Source organism: Melospiza georgiana, chromosome 1 (assembly GCF_028018845.1).
Source record: "Melospiza georgiana isolate bMelGeo1 chromosome 1, bMelGeo1.pri, whole genome shotgun sequence".
In the NCBI taxonomy this organism is placed as follows: domain Eukaryota; kingdom Metazoa; phylum Chordata; class Aves; order Passeriformes; family Passerellidae; genus Melospiza; species Melospiza georgiana.
In genome coordinates this window covers 18,054,236-18,071,044 of record NC_080430.1, presented here as the reverse complement: position 1 = coordinate 18,071,044, position 16,809 = coordinate 18,054,236, and the positions used below count along the sequence as shown (strand labels likewise).

General features: G+C 38.2%; 1 protein-coding gene across 3 annotated transcripts in view; it reads right to left on the bottom strand.

Moving 5' to 3' along the window:
- The window catches only part of ARHGAP21 (Rho GTPase activating protein 21), a 111,465-nt gene that overhangs the window by 25,339 nt on the left and 69,317 nt on the right, over positions 1-16,809 (bottom strand). For 2 of the 3 annotated variants that reach the window (XM_058039879.1, XM_058039962.1), the window contains exons 6-8: positions 15,615-15,669; positions 7,768-7,797; positions 4,273-6,226 (exon numbers count right to left, since the gene is read on the bottom strand). In XM_058039879.1, coding sequence (XP_057895862.1) covers positions 4,273-6,226; positions 7,768-7,797; positions 15,615-15,669 — 2,039 coding nt within the window. The remainder of the gene's footprint in view (positions 1-4,272; positions 6,227-7,767; positions 7,798-15,614; positions 15,670-16,809) is intronic. The other variant, XM_058040028.1, reaches the window with a different exon arrangement.

The window sequence follows — 16,809 nt, the reverse complement described above, 5'->3', positions numbered from 1 at the left end:
ATCTAATAAACTTGGCCCTCCTCTGGACTTGCTCCAACAGGTCCACACCTTCCCTGCTGGGGACCCCAGAGCTGGATGCAGCACTGCAGGTGGGGTCTCACCAAAGCAGAGCAGAGGGCAGAATCCCCTCCCTTGACCAGCAGAGCAGATGGCAGAATCCCCTCTCTTTACCATCAGAGCAGAGGGCAGAATCCCCTCCCTTTACCAGCAGAGCAGAGGGCAGAATCCCCTCTCTTTACCAGCAGAGCAGAGGGCAGAATGCCCTCCCTTTACCAGCAGAGCAGAGAGCTGAATCCCCTCCCTTTACCAGCTGCCCAGGCTGCTTTTGATGCAGCCCAGTGCAGGTTTGGCTCTCTGGGCTGGGAGTGCCCATGGCTGGGTCATGTCCAGCCTCTCACCCACCAGCACCCCCAAGCCCCTCTGGGCAGGGCTGCTCTCACTCTGCCCACTCCCCAGCCTGGGCTGATATCAGGGGTTGCCCTGACTCTGGGCACCTTGCATTGGTCTTGTTAAACCACATCAGATTGCCATGTACCTACTTCTCGAGCTGTCCAGGTCCCTCTGGATGACATCCCATCCTTCAGGTGTGGCAAGAGGACGTCTCAAGCTTGGTGTCATCCACAAATCTGCCAAGGTGCATTCAACAGCACTGTCCGTGTTACCAATGAAGATATTTAATAATCCTGGTCCCAGGAAGGGCCCCTGAGAGACACCACTTGTCATCCACGTCTATCAGGATGTTTAGCAGCATTCTACTTTCCATTCCAGTGAAGATTAACTCATCCAAAAATTACCAAGTAGGCCAGAAAATTATCATTTGCTGTCCTCTAGCACAGAAATCATGCAAAAATTGCAAGTCCGAAAAATGCACATTAAACACCACAATTGCTAATATAATCACTGATAGAGAAAATGGTATTTTTATTAGTCTAGAGAACAGGTGAGACCTTTTTTGGGTAAAAACAGTAGACTGCCACAAGACTAACTTGTATAGTTTGAAACAATAGAGAGCATTTTAAGAACATAGCTTTTCTCTGGACCTGAAATAGAAAGAGCAGCTTTCTGAGAATCACAATATCCTGCATTTAGTAGCACATGGAAAGCAGTAAATTGTGCAATACCACTGTATGTTTATCTGTAAAGCTGGCAGCTTCATCACCCCCCAAGAACAGGTACTTACCTGAAGAGTTTGAATACACAATATTTTATCTAATATTTTCAAATAAATTGGTTTCTCCAATAAAAGATGTTACAGCTACCTACTAGGTTTGGTCTGAACAGATCTCTCATTTCTATTTAAATGAGAGATTAAAATTTAAATCTCCCTGCTTCTGAAGAACCTTTGTGAAAATACTAGTGTCAAAAGGCAGTTATTCAGTAACCCACCATGATCCCTGCAAGAATCTGCTGTAAGGCAGCTCAACAAATACTCTGCTTGAATTTCTGTTTGTGGTGCAGGACACTGAACTACTTACCCAGAGCTAAAATCACCCTGATGTTGTGCTGTTCTCAGAAGTGCGCCAGTCACAAAACACTGCTACAAAAGCAAATTGTTCCAGGCTGAATTTCCACCAAAATACAGTCCTGGCCATATCTACTACTTTTAATAAGCAGAAAGCGGTGATAAAAATAGACACATCACAAATATTTTAAATACCACACATATTTTAAAAGCTAGCAATCTGTGACCTTGGAAGATATTTGTTACCCTCCTCCAAATTTACATTTCTACACTGCTCCAAGTATCTACTGTACGAGTAACTTCAGTAAGTGTATTAAATTAGTTCTACCCAATAAAACCTAAGAATGCAAAACACCCTACTCCATGGATATAAGCATAAGGGAAATAAAGCCATTTGCCATACTCCAAGGTATGTCTTTATTCAAATTAAGATCCTTCTCAATAATCAGAGAAGGAAAAAAGAACTCAAAACCCAAAAGAAAACCCTAAACCAAAACTCCCAGTGATTTTCCATCTGAAGAGTTAAAAAGCCTTTAACTGAATTTCAAAGCAGATCTAGGGCTTTATCTGCCTGATTAAGTACAGCTTTTAACAAGTGAAGTTGTAATTAGGCATAATGATAGCAAAACAAGCAAAGTTAGAATAATGCATATAAACTCTAACATAAGCAGTGGTCCGCTTCCATAACATCTCATGCTCTTTCTATTCACAGAGAATATTCATTATTTCCTCCTCAAGGAAATATTCATTATTTCCTCCTCAAGGTGCTGGAGCTGGGGTAGAAACTTTCCACAGCCCCTGTACTGGCACAGGAATTTCTTGCTAGGAAGACAGCCACAAGGACCCTGCTGACTCAGAGAGTGCCCAAGCTCCAGAAACATCAGGTTTCAGTATTTCTGGAACATTCAGGAGGTTTCATTCCAAGAGGCTTATAAGAATTCAATCCCATGTGGTGTTATGCCAAGAGGCTGCAATGGAGAGTTAAAATTTTGTTCCTTCAGAACTGCTCAGCTGCTACCAAATACAGTTCAACTGACATGTTTAAGGCTTCTTTGAACTTTCAACACATTTCTCCAAAATATGGAAAACACATTTCTCCAAAATATGGAAACAAGTCACATAAATAAAAGTTCATGGGAAATCTTTGACAAAACCAAGGAAGGAGATAGTGAACAAAAAGGTTGGGTTTGATGTTACCAATCTTGATCTGACTTTAACATGACATTTCAACTGTACAGGATTAAAATGCTTCCAGCAAACACGGAATGTTTGTCAGGAGCCCAACACTGATTTTAGGCAGAGTATTGAAAAATCCTGCACAAAGATCAGTTACATGCCTCACAAACTTTGCTAATCCTTAAAGATTGGCTGGGTCTGCATAAGAATCTAAAATTACACTGATGCATCCAGTAGTAACAAGAATGAAAAAGATCTATACAACTCCCATTCAAATCAAAAACCCAACAAAAGCAGTACCTGCTTGCTAAGAAAGTACTTTTTAATGTCTTACCAATATTTTGTCAAAAGAACAGAATTATTGTATCTTTTGTATGATTTCCATTTTCTGATGAACACAAAGCTTCTTCACTGTTTTTTGGTTACTCACTTTCAACTAGTAGCAGATATTATACATAATGCTAGGGGAAAAAAAATCACTGCTTCAGATCCCCAACAGAAGACAATTATGCTAAAACACTGTAATTCCCTTAACATCATGTGTAAAAAAAAAAAAAAAGTATCATTAAAAAGAGTTGTTTTTCACACTGCTGAGACTGAGAATCAAAATTCCATATTCAGTACTATCTAAATACTTCCTACACTAAATTCACGAGCACAGAGAGTCAGGTATAAATCAACTCCTGTGGAAAATGATGCACAGACATCCAGACTACAAAGGATTAAATCAGCCACAACAAAAGAAAATCCAACCCAAAACAACAGCAGGATGAAGACAACAGAGGCATTGACTACTTGGATAGAACAGAAATGCTCTGCCACGGTAACTCTCTCTTCAGCAGAAGATACTAGTTCATCATCGCATATCCAACATCCAATATAAATTTATTTTTTTCTATTATATCCAATCCTTCCTTTGATTCTTTTCTTCTTCACTGCTCTTCCCAGAAACTCCCTATAATTCCAACCCTGTTTGTGTCACAGCACACAGGAAATCCATTTTGCCTTCTCAGATTCTGCTTCCACAGATCCTTTCATTCATATCCATATTAGCAATCTTTACTTGCAAATCCACTTCTTTTTATTGCTATCCCTTCACCTGAAACAGCTTTCATCTATTCCCCATCTGTCTCAGAAGGCTTTCACCATACCTATTCAGCTGAAAAACATCTTTGTTCCCCACAAATCACTCTGACATGGATTTGCATCCATACTCTCTCTGTACTGGATTCCAAGTATGTTTTTTTACTAGAGAAGTACAAGTATTTGAAAGGTGCTGCAAATGCCAGTTGTCCATATATGTAACATCACAAACATTATGTGGAGTGACAACCAGATGGAGTTACGTAACACAGATTTACCCAGAGGGTAAAGAAAACTCCAGAAAAATACTACATCACTGTGGGCTTTTTTACATTCATTCTCCAGGACCCCCAAACAAAACAGAATATTATTTTTCTCCATTGAAAAATATTTTTCCTTTTATCAACCCAAAGTTATTTTAGATGAGAAAAATCTCCCATGACTCTCAACCTCAGGGTTTACAGAAATAGCAGTCAGCTACCTGGCATCTTGTTTTTCATCACCTTTAGGAGAGAAAAGCATTTGATGTACACTGAAATAATTTAACTCACCAATAAATGGAATTGAAGCCAAAGAGTCACCAGGTGGGCTGGAACTCGATGCTTTCCTTTCCTCAATTCTTTTTATGTGGACTTCTCTGCGAGCATCGTTAGGTAACCAACAGGTATTGTCTGAGGCTGTCTCTTGGTCATTTACAGCAAGAATGTAGGACTGATGCCTCAAAGGCTGGGGAGTTTGGTGGCCAGAAGGTGATTTGTCCCTCATGACCACTGTGTCTTTGTCATTTCCCTGAACATCCATTTGCAGACTTTCAGACTCACGAACATCTTCCCTTTCAATACCATGAATCTTTTGTCTGATGGAACCATCTATGTTGTCCGAGGTAGTTAAACACTCACTTGTTGGCTGAACAAGTTTGGCAGAAGCTGGAGCCAGAGAGGAGGGCTGGATGGTTTTACCGGTTTCTGTTTTGTGATCTGGGGCACCTTCAGCTCGGGTCCTTGACTGTTGGTTTAACAGACTGCTTTGATGCAAGTGATTTACTGTTCTTTGGTCTTTGCTAGCAATAGCATCCAGGCCCTGGTTAAGGGGAATCGATGGTTTTGCTGCATAGGGAGTGGAGTTCTTCAGAGAGCTACTTTTAGAACTTCTGGCTGGTGTGAGACACAACCTCTCTTGTAAAACACCTGTAGATTTTGAAACTCCCCCAGGAGTTTGCAAATCACGAGAAGGCTGTAACATTTTGAGATCTGGTGAAACTTTCTGAAAGTGAGAACCAGGCAGAGAAGCTCTACTACCTGCTCTCCTGTTGTCTGAAATATAAGTATTTGGAGAAATAGGAAAATTTTGACCTCGAAGGGACATATGAAATGCATGTTGTCTAGACCTGTCATAAATACCTCGCCGATCATCTTGTTCAGTAAAGCCTGTCCATTTGTAAGTCTTTCTCCTATCTCCATTTGCATCTGCAATCATATTTTCAGAATGAAAATTTTCTAGCACTTCACCCTGTTTGCTGAGATAATCCCAGGACCGAGCCCTGTGATTTCTAGCATTGGCTGAAGGCGAAGTCAGAGTATCTTGTGAAGCACTTCGTGGCCATTCTTTCACCAGCATGGGCTCTTCAAGCCTTTCCTGGGACACGCTTCTCTGCCGGATCTGGACAGACTGCGGAACCCTGTCGTGCGAGGTGCTCCTGCGCCGTACCTGAGAAGCAGTGCGACTTGGCACCACCTGATTATACTCAGTTGTGTTCTGAGAAGCTGCCCTTAAGCTGTCCAACCTTTCCTGTATTGTCCTGGAGCCATACATGTGCATGCGCCTGTTATCAATGTACTCCTTGTAAGTCTTGTAGGTCTTCCAGTCTATGTGCTGGTGGGAGGTTGGAGAACTGTAGTGATTAGTAGAGACTGAGGGCGAGTCTGTGGCTTGAGTAGAAGGTCTAGTGTTTGGGATGCCTTCAGGACATACTACATAATTTGAAGCTTTACTTACTGTTACAGTTGTATCAACTGGTCTCGTTATTGGAGTCTGAGGAAGTACAATGGCAGTGGACACTAAAGATGGTGGTGATGTGGTGGTCCATGTTTTTAGACCGGTTTGATCTTTGACGCCATATCTTACTTCCTCTGTCCTGTGTGATGGACCAGCATGGTTATTTCTGCAAGACGTCAAATCTACAGCCTTCTCAGAAGGCACAATAACAGTCCTTACAGTTTCATTGCAAACACACACGGCTGTATTCGATTTTGCAATGTCTGTTGGTGATGGAGGCACTTGTATTTCCATTCTGTAGGCCCTCTCTGGCTGCGTCATTGCCCGGACTGGTCTACTGACTTGCTGCTTCCCCAGTGAAAAGTCAGAAGGGAGCTTGTCTCCAGCTTGTGCCTTAACAGAGGCTGCGGATGTCAGGCGTGGATAACATATCGGTGGTGGTTCAGGTATGTTGTGGGCATTGCCACTGTAGGCCTCGTTGCCTTTCAGGTAGGCATCTTGGGAATACGCCTGCGGAGAGAAGATTAAGTGAGTATTCAGTAGTGAGGGAGATGGAAAAGTTCACCATTTAGTATTTGCATGATCAAGCTTCAAGGGAGGGGAGCACAGGTTCCCCTAATTTCAGAAAAAATGTTAGTTCAAAAGATAAAACCAGCATTCCAGCCCCTTAGTGAGCAGAAACAGAACAAGCAAAATCATGACATACATTCCTTTCCTCAACAATTAAAAAACTGAACTGATGACGAATTCTAGGAAATACTGCGAGCAGGGCACTGAGTCAGGTTTCTCAAAATCCATGAGCACACAACACAGTATTTTCCTCCCCATTAATTCTGCTTTATAACATGATACTTCACACATTTTTCTTGTTTAAGCCTCCCATTGCTGGAAACTGGAATTTCACAGCGCTCAATAGGTTAAAATGCTGCATAATAAATTCAATCAGCACTAGAAAATTCTCTATACACTTAGGGTATAAAACAACTCTGTTCACTTATTGCAGTACATATGAAAAGTACAGACAAATAAATATACATACGCACACAAAATATAAATAAATAATTTTTATATAAATAAAATAAATATGCATACATAATAAGATGTCTTCTACATATAAGCTACTCTTCCTAAACATCTAATGAATAAATTGAAGCAGTAACATATTGTTGTGAGCCAACACCCTGTAAGTCATCTTATATTTTACAGGATACAGCAAGTACATGGTACATAAATTTTACTGTAAAAATATTAATGATATTTAGCATTTTTACTTTGAGGTAAAAATAGTATGAAAATTCATATTCACCACTGCCCATGCACTATTGAAACCCAAAATGAAATCTCTAATTTCCTTAGTGCACTTTGCATCTTCATGCATAACAACCTGACTCCTAAGAAAAAGATGGTTATATTATACTTAGTACGTTTCTGCAGCATTTCTGAAAGCAGCATTTGTCATTGTGAAATTAACAGAACATTCAAAATAATATATCAGTGAGAAGCATACAGCATACTTAAACAATATTCTATTATTGAAAAACTTCAGCATGACTTTGTTCAGTTTGAACATAATGAAATAAAGAGCCAATGCAGAGCCTGCCAATGTAACAGAAGATTAAAATAATTTCTCAGGGCTTTTATACACTTAGGAGTGCTATCATATCACAGCATTTCCTGTTCAAATCATAACATGCTCAATTCCAGTACATCAATGTGCTCTGCCTTAAGAGCAGACAGTTATAAAAGCCCAAGTGCAGCCATAAAATTAACACAGAGCAAAGTAGAGAGGAGGGCGAGGCATTTCCAATATTGCTGCAATGTTACACCGAGCATTAGTGAAGTGCAAAATATTAAAGCATACTGAGAGAAAACAGACCAAATAACACAGGCACAAACCACAAATCAAGAGATCAGCATTATGAAGAAAATTCAGCTCTGACTATCTAGCTCATTATCAAAACTTGCTGTTTCATATTCTTGCTTCTCACAAATCATTAAGAAAAACATGCCTTACAAAACCATCAGAGAAATGGCTACTGTACATTTCTTACCAGTGCTGTGACATCCTTTGTAAACTGCAGCTGGCAGAAAACAGGAAAACACAGTAAAAACTGCTTACAGATGTAAAGACAGAATTATCTTGTTATATTGATGTTGACTACAGCAAGCTAAAAATACAGCTAACACTGATTTCACTGGAAGGTACCAACAGACATAAAGGGCAGTAGAGCATAAAAAATAACTTCACCCTCCTTGTGAGCATGTCCATCTCAGGCTTTAATCTGCTCCTTACGTTTATCCTGTACCTTTACTGAAAGCAAAACACGTTTGTGCCATTTTGCCTTGTGCATCCCTACAGCTGCCTGCAGAGAGCTCTGGCTCTGTGTGATGAGATTTCCCTTCCACTACAGCAACATCACTGTCTCTCATTTCCCTGGGCTGCTACCATCCATCCCTGCTTCCTGGTGACGAAACAACGGCTTCATTATGCACTTGAAACAGCACGCCCCTTCCTCACGTATATCCGAACATGACCACCAACCGTCAGCTGACTGCAGCTGCCTTCAGCCTCTACATCTGAAATTAGAGGAATGATGCTGCAGAAATACTCTCCTCATGTGATCTGTAATTTTTTCCCTCCGCTTATAGTAAAAATCAGGACAGGCTTCCACTGACACATTTAATGGGGGGAAGGAATGTATGAAGATAAGTATTTCTAAACCTTTAAATAAATGGCTATTTAAGATCTTGATGAAGAATTAAATTGAAAAAAAATTGAACAGATGCTGAAGACTCAAAAAACAGATTGAGTGAGATCCTTCTGGCATGCAAGACAAACAAAAATCATCATACACTGCCCCCTAATCAGAAAATAATTATCAATTTATACAGCTGATAAAACAGCCGATATCCCACCTTCTCTGGGATGTGCACACATTACACCAACAGAAAATAACCCATTCCATATTTTTGTAAAACATTCCCCTGACAAAAAATGCTTCATTGACTTTGACAGCAGAAAGGCTAAATTCCAAAGCTGGTGTGATCTGATTGTAGCCAAAGACTACAAGTGAGTATAAAAATAAGTTCTCAGCTCTTGACAAAATTTATCACAGGTATTAAAATATCACCTTCAGAAGACAGCATTCCCACAAAATGAGGGTCCAAATGAGATCAGCTAGGTTTTCTCCTCCCCCCACAAATTATATTTCCATGACTGCAGGTATATTCGGACAGACAGATTGCCAGTTCTCTGTAAGACAGTTACTGGAAAGTGTACTTCTCCTCTCAATCTCATTCCACCCACCACCCAATAAAGCACTGAAACAAAGCAGAGAATACTTTCAAGAAAGAGATTGTGATACTTCCACAAAGAGCATTTGATATCTTTGTTTCATAACTCTGATTAAGGGCCTACAGAAAATAATGCAAATGACAAAGAAACTGATGATGTATCCTGCAAATGTCACACTGAAGGATGTATTATCAGCCTTTTTATTAATGAAATATTTTAACTGCTTTAAGCACAAAGTGATGACATTTTTAGAAGAGGTTTAGAGACTAAGAAATTTGAAATACACCCATGTATTTATTAGTTCATACATTGTTTTGATATTTAACATATTTTGCAACCACACAAAACACAGCTTGAGTATTTCTCTCTTTAGTTTCTCTAACAAAAAATCATATGAAAAAAGCTACCTTAATCTCTAAGTGATTGCAACACGACACATTAATAAAAGTATCATTAGGGTATGGCTGAATTTTAAGTGTTTACAGTCTTATAACAAAAACCAAATCAGCCAAACAAAAAAAGGCTCACAATTTAGAGAACAAAAAAAATTTTTTTTTAATATCCAGATTAGTGATGCTCCTGATTCAGACACCAGCCTTCCATTTCCAGAACTGGATACTCAGCAGTTATTCAGAAGTCCCAACATGGTCCCAGAATTAGTCTAGATGTTTTATGAGCTCTTTTTTACCTTCTCAAAACAATGGCAGTTTCAAAAGACTAACATACAAATGCAGCAATTTAGAGTGACATTAACTGCTCTGATGGATAACAGCTCTGCAACAATTACTAGAAGAAAATTACTGCTCTTACAGTAAGAACTCAGCATGTTTCTAGTTACTGGGTACCATTTCTTCCCACCTTGCAATCTGGTTTTGTTTGCCCAAAGTTTGCAAATTCCTATGGTAAAGGATTAATTTCTTACTGTGCATCTGTAGAACCGTTAAGGGTTTAACTCCTAAGGTAAAACATTCATGATAGGCAAAATACATTTTAAGCAAATAAACAATTTTACAAGGTATTTATTAACCACCTAAAATTCAGCTGAATTTTACCTCCCTGATTTCATGCTGTTAGATGCTAGAACAGTAACAGCCAAATGCATGGGGATTCCTCTGGGAAAGAATCACGGGGAAACCCTGTACTTTCAAAAGCTCAAACCAACCACACACAACACCCATCAGCCCAAATCCATGAAAACATGCAGCCCTATGTTTCACTGAGGATGGGTGTGCTTCACTCCACTACAGGGTGAATAACAACACCAATTTCAACAGAACTATTCACAAATTGGTGATAAGCATTTTGATTAATCAGAAGCTAACACTCCCAACTCCTCGCAAGACTGGGCTTGAGGCATTCTTCTTTACTTCTACAACCAGTTTGGCTTCAGACTTTATTTCTTCACTAGTAAATTGTTCTCTTCCCCAGTCTTAACCTAATCTCACTGTCATCATGAGTGTGGAAACTGCACACCAGAATAGGTTCACCTCTGTCTTGAAACATTTTCTAGTTACAGTTTGTTCTGGCAAGAATGTTAGTAATACAGTTCAAGTGCTTTCATTTTACTCTGAGACACCCAAACACTACAGTCAGATAATGTTATTTGAAAAAAAAACCCAAAAAATGCATATCCTTTCTTCCTAAAGGCAGTGCATTTTTAGTATACAAAATTTAATGCCTTGGGCCAAATCAGTTTTATTTCCAAATACAAGCTGTGTAAGAGATTTTCATGTGAAGTCTAAATTGTGGCTAGGAGTGTTGATGCAAATGGTATTTTCTAGCATGCATTGTTTGACAACAAAATTTAAGTCTCTTCTTCTAGGTCACTGTGTCTTCACACCACACCCTGCCTTCCACTGTACTTGCTGCCACAGCTTTAATATCAACCTCTGTGCACATCAGTAACTCAGCACAAAACCTGGAACCAAAAAGTGCTCCAAGTCTTGGGACTAAATACAGCTACTTAGAAAAACATCTCTATCTTCATTAAAAAATAAAGCAAATGAAAGTATTTCACAGTTTGCCATGCTGCTCCACTAGGTCTGATGCAACTGGATGGTCACAGGAAGTAAAACAAAATTAAACTGGCAGTATTTAACATGGAAGCCAACTGTGGGCAGACCTGTAGTCAGAGACACGAGGTTACTGGGGCATGTAAAACTCTAGGATACATTCCCTCATTGAAGTTATTTTTCTTTTTGCTGTTGCTAAAGGAGGTTCTCCCATCCTTTTTTTTGTTTTAATTATAGGTGCACAGCTGGCAATTTCAGGGTTCTACAAGGCCTTGAGAGCCACTAAATCCCACAAAAATTCTAAGTTCAGAAATGATAATGCAGCACCGTACACCCCTGCTGTACAGATCTTCCAATATACTGGAAATTTCCATATTATCTGACTAGAAAGAAGGAAAAACAAAAAAAAAGAAAATCTGTGCTTCAGTTGACTTTTACTCATTTTCCTGGTAATTCCCATCTAGGATTTTTGGTTCCCCTAGTATCTATGACAAAACAAACATTTCTGTTCAAATGTGGTAAACTTTCAGTTACTGATCTGCAGCTTCATTGGTCTGTAATTCTACGGCAAGATTCTAAATTTATCAAAAACACAGTAGTAAACAGCCACCTTTCATTTCCACCTTTACCATTATTCACAGAATGTTAAATAACATCTTTCTGTAAATGAAACTGCAAAGTTCTTTCTGGAAGGCTAAGGAACATTTCAACAGATTTGGAGACTAATTAAATGTAATGGTGACAACACTTAAGACCAGAAGTAACCTCTTACCTTTAGGGAGCATTCCTGAAAGGAAATGTTTTTTTAGAAATGAAACCAATGGAGATAGGCTAAAAGTTAGGGAAGATGAACTTTTGAGTGAGTGCAGTGAGAAAAGTGCTAGAAAATGAATGGTGAATCAAAAGGATACCTTATGTATAGTATGTATGTTTTATACACAACCTAGTTATATACTTTACAAAATAATATCTACATATATTTACCTGTAATATGCATCATATATAATGATTAATATGCTACATACATTACAAATAACTTTCCAAATAAACAGCTCCAATGCAGATCATATTAAAGATACCATTTTTCAAAGAGTGCTATTTTCAAGTGCCTGGTACTTAGAAAATCAGTGACTTGAAGGCTGTATTCTTTTTTGCATGCACAAGGAACAGTTAGTCAGTATCTTCCAAGATGAAACATTCCCAGAAAAAATGGTCCAAAAATCCTGCATACAGAGGACATGCTAGACACAACAAAGCCTACTGACAATACTCATAATAATGCTCACCTGTAAATAGGCTTAGAAAACTCAATTTACTCTATGGAGCACCTTTACATTCAGTATTTTCCACATAGCACAAAAAGCTTTTGAACAACTGGAAAGTTGTCAAAATTTAAACAGCATTTTAGCATTAAACTTGTTATCCAAAGGCTACAAAACAGCAACAATTTCATTGAATACACTTGAGAAATAGGAACTATTTGTAGTTGACCTAAATGCGTCTTCCCATTTGCACGAAGTCAGCAGTACTAAAACCTACAAGATGCCAAAATTCTGTCAAAAAAAGTTAAGAATGCCACAGAAATTGCATATAGATGCATCAAATCTGAACCACCAAGAATAGCATGACATAAAAATAATCCTCTTCCTAGTTTAAAAATGGTCATATACCTAAAAATATTTCAAAATAATCTCTTTTAATAAATTTAAGTAAATTTATCATAAAGTTGAGAAGGACCAACACATATACAGCTGTCAAGAGTTCAAGATTTTGTTATGGATACAAATGCTTTAAATATCCTTTTCCCCATCTACAAAGTGACATTTTTGACATCACATGAGTGAACCAACACGAGTGGCATTGGTTTCACTAATGGTAGGATTTCACATGTAATTCCCTTCCAAGTAAGCACTGTTCACATGCCACAGAGGGGATTGGGCCACTTCATTGTTACTATTGATGATTGGATTTGAAGCCCCTGTTTTCTGGAAGCTCAATATACCAAGAGGTTCACAGACATATATGGATATTTCTGAAGACTAAACTCAAGGTTTATAAATAGCAAACTAAGGATAGAAACAAGCAACTGTATTTCCAGCCCTCAGTCATGAGCACATGGAATAGACTGCCAAGTACCATAAAATGTAGCACAACCACCATCATTCCTGAATATAATGAAACTATTCCATCCTCTTTGCACTAGATATACCACTTGCTAGCTCATACTACAATATCCAGCAATGCTTGGAATTTTGCATTTTTATAGCATACTAGTATTTAACATCAATTTACAATGAGCAACACTATTTGAAGACATTTACAGTGACATTTGTCACAGAAAACAACCAAGTTATTTAACATACTATAATAGCTTAGATAACAACTTCAGGTGTTTCTCCTCTATTATAATTCAGAGGAATTGTACAGATTCTTCATTTTACTGAAGTTACTGAGAATGGACTGTCTCAAGAGATTGCAAATCATTTTAGAAGTGCCAAAACCTTCCCTCCTGTGTGGTAGGTTAAAACAGATACAATTACAGGCCACAATCGACAGACTGTTGTAAGATGCAATTCATGTTTATAATCTTTTTCTTCACAAATTGCAGCTCAGCCATCAAAGACTGACACTTGGAAACACATATACTGAAGTGTTCAGTGACAGGACTGAATGAACAAACTGCTGCTATCAGAGGTCATTTCCTATAGGCCCAAGTACACCCAGTGCTCAGCCTTATGGATACAGGAAACACCTGTGCCTCCATGGCTTTCCTCTGGAAAATGCTATGTGCAACTGGAAGCCCTCAAAGGCAGTTCCCTTTATCCCAAACAAATGTACCTTAGCAAACAGTAGCACAAAACCCTTCTTGTAATATGACCCAACCCAACAGTGAACGACTGAAGCAACTCACACAAGCTACAGGGTCAATGCAAAGCATTTTTTGCAAAGTGATGACTTTACCTGTCAAACCTAATCCTCCTTCTATCTTCAAGGGAGCTACCTCACATACAAAACTCATAACTCTTATCACATCTGAAAACTCAGAAGGACCTTTTGTATAATGACACCTCAAGATTTTTCATATATCCAATCTTTCCTAGGACTTCCACAGTCAGATATTTTCCTCTTTTCTTTGCCCCTCAATCTTCTCAAGGACAATGACCTTATTCTCTTTTTGTTAATATCCCTTCCTAACCCATAATGGCAACAATCATCCTTTTCTGCCCTCTGCCCCCCTCTCACCTGTTGATATAACAAGTTATATACAACCCATTATTTTACACGTCTACATCACCTGAAGTTTGCACTTTGTGTTTTGCCAGCAGAGAGATGATGTGTCTTTCCATCCAGACAAACAGAAATGTTTAACTTTAAAACTACAACTCCTGCCTTGTCCAGATTTTTACACTATTATGGCAATAAGACTGCATTAGGTGCATAGGGCATTCAGATAATTTAAATGTCAGTACTATCTCTGCATTTATACGTATTCACAGTTCCAATTTGAAAAAGAAAAAACAAACCAAAAACCGACCATGAAAAAACACCCCAACAGCTTTTCTCTCTCACTTATTCATGCAATCAAAACTCACACCTTGCCCCCAGCGTGTTCTGTGTTGGATTACTGAAATATGTCTTCATCAAATGTTCTCAAAATATCTCTATTCTATTCTAAAATATCACTATTCTATTCTAATAATCTTGGCTTGTTGTCCTAGCTGGAGAGTTCCTGTACTAGATTCTACCTTCACTTTAATGACAAAGTCTTTTTGTTTTTTCCTTTACCCTTTAATTTGGTCTGTAATAATGGAAAACAGCTACTGAAACCCATAATTTTTTTTTAACACAGTCATCTTACTACTACTGTATGTATTAGAAAATAGACTTCTCCAAAAACCAACAAGAAAATCTACCCTTCTTGTCATCTTCTCCTCTCCTCTGCTTCCAATTAAAAATAAACTAGCACATACCAATATACTAGGTGAGTTTTTTTTGATTCTTCACAATATGCCCTTACATATCATGTATTATTCAAGACTCTTTTGGACTTAGAGACACTAAATGGGAGATGAATCATCTTACTACACATGCAGGACCTCAATTAAAATCAAGAACAAATAAGAACTAGTGCAACAAAACATTTACAGCAGTCACAACTTTAAAATTTGGTAATAACCTTTGGCCCATTCATCATACTTCTCAGTCCACTCACCAATTACTGAGTTATTAATAAAGGCTTCATATGCTAGCTTTTTAATTCAAATCCTTTAGAACTGGACAACCTAGTTAAAGGAAGCAATCTGATTCATACATTCTAACATAATGAAATTAATCCAAATTACAGTAAAAATATGAACAAGATGTATTTTTTAACATGCTAGAAATATCATGTGAAGACAGTACTCCCTATATTTAGATTCCCCTGAAATTTCAGGCACGACAATGAGGTAGGATAATATCTAAGAAGTTACAAAGAGATAAATATTAACTCTAATTATTTGCTGATAGCACACTTCAAAGACTTTGTAACCAACAACAGAACATTTTTGTTAGGTAATATACTCTCTGAACAGAAGCTTCATAAACATACCAATTGAAGGATGTCCTCATCTTTTGGCATAACACTAAGTTCCAATACACTGTCACTGAAAGAAACAGAAAAAAATATATCACATATAAACTTTCAGAGATTTTCAATTCTTATTACAAAGATAATCCATTTACTTCCATAGAGGAAAACTCTTCAAAAACTCCAGCACTCAGCTATTATGACAAACACATGACACAATAATAGCAAACACTGACTTCCCTGAGAATCTTAGGAAGAGTAGAAGAGAAATCTGACTGAGCCAGTTTATTGACCCAACACTTTGGGTAGCTTTATTTCCTTTTTTTTTCCCTTAGGTCCTAAAGGACATTACTTGTTTGGAGCTCTTTGGACAAAACAATGTGACAAATCTGTGAATAAAAGCTAAAACTTTCCTCTTTCTTCAATTTAAAACTAAAGTTTCTTAGCACTTCTTTAAAATTGCTGTGGTGACATTATAATCACCGCTTCATCTGCAAAGAGGGGCAATACCAAGGCCAGTACTGACCTACACCTTTCCACTCCAATCACCTCCTAGAAGGATCAACTTAAAGAGTCATTCACATGATATCTGAAAGATGGATGAAAAACACTTCTTATTTGAGTGCTCCATTTGTCATCTGAGCTGCTGAAACAACAAGCAGCAGCAGTGGCATAAAGATCCAGGAATCTGAATAGTTCTATCAGTGTGACTCAAACACAAGGAAAACCAGGACACTGAATGTACAATGTACCAGCTACTCACTTGAATATTTTAAACAGTGAAATTCACAGTTGGTATCTACCAGAATAAGGTATTTTCACAAGCAAGAGAAAAGCATATGCTTGCCACATTGGATACAGAACAGGTGAATTTATTATCTCATCTGAGATAATGGAATAATCTGTTCACATTCATTAAATGTGAAATGGAACAGGTACAGAGAAGGACTACAAAAGACTAATGTACAGCCTATTATAAGGAGGGCAAAAAAACCAAAATGAAGTTACTGTGACCATTACTTAGAAATCTCACATGTAAGAATTAAAAAAAGGATTAAAAAAAAAATCTGACCAGTTTCAGCATAAGTATCAATGCAAGCTAAGTTATCTCAGAAATCAGCTCATCTGTACTGGTTAGTTCACTGCATTAGGTGAGGAAAGACAAAACCAGCACAAAGACTGGCCCAGCTGCAGGGCACAGCAATCAGCCTGTGAA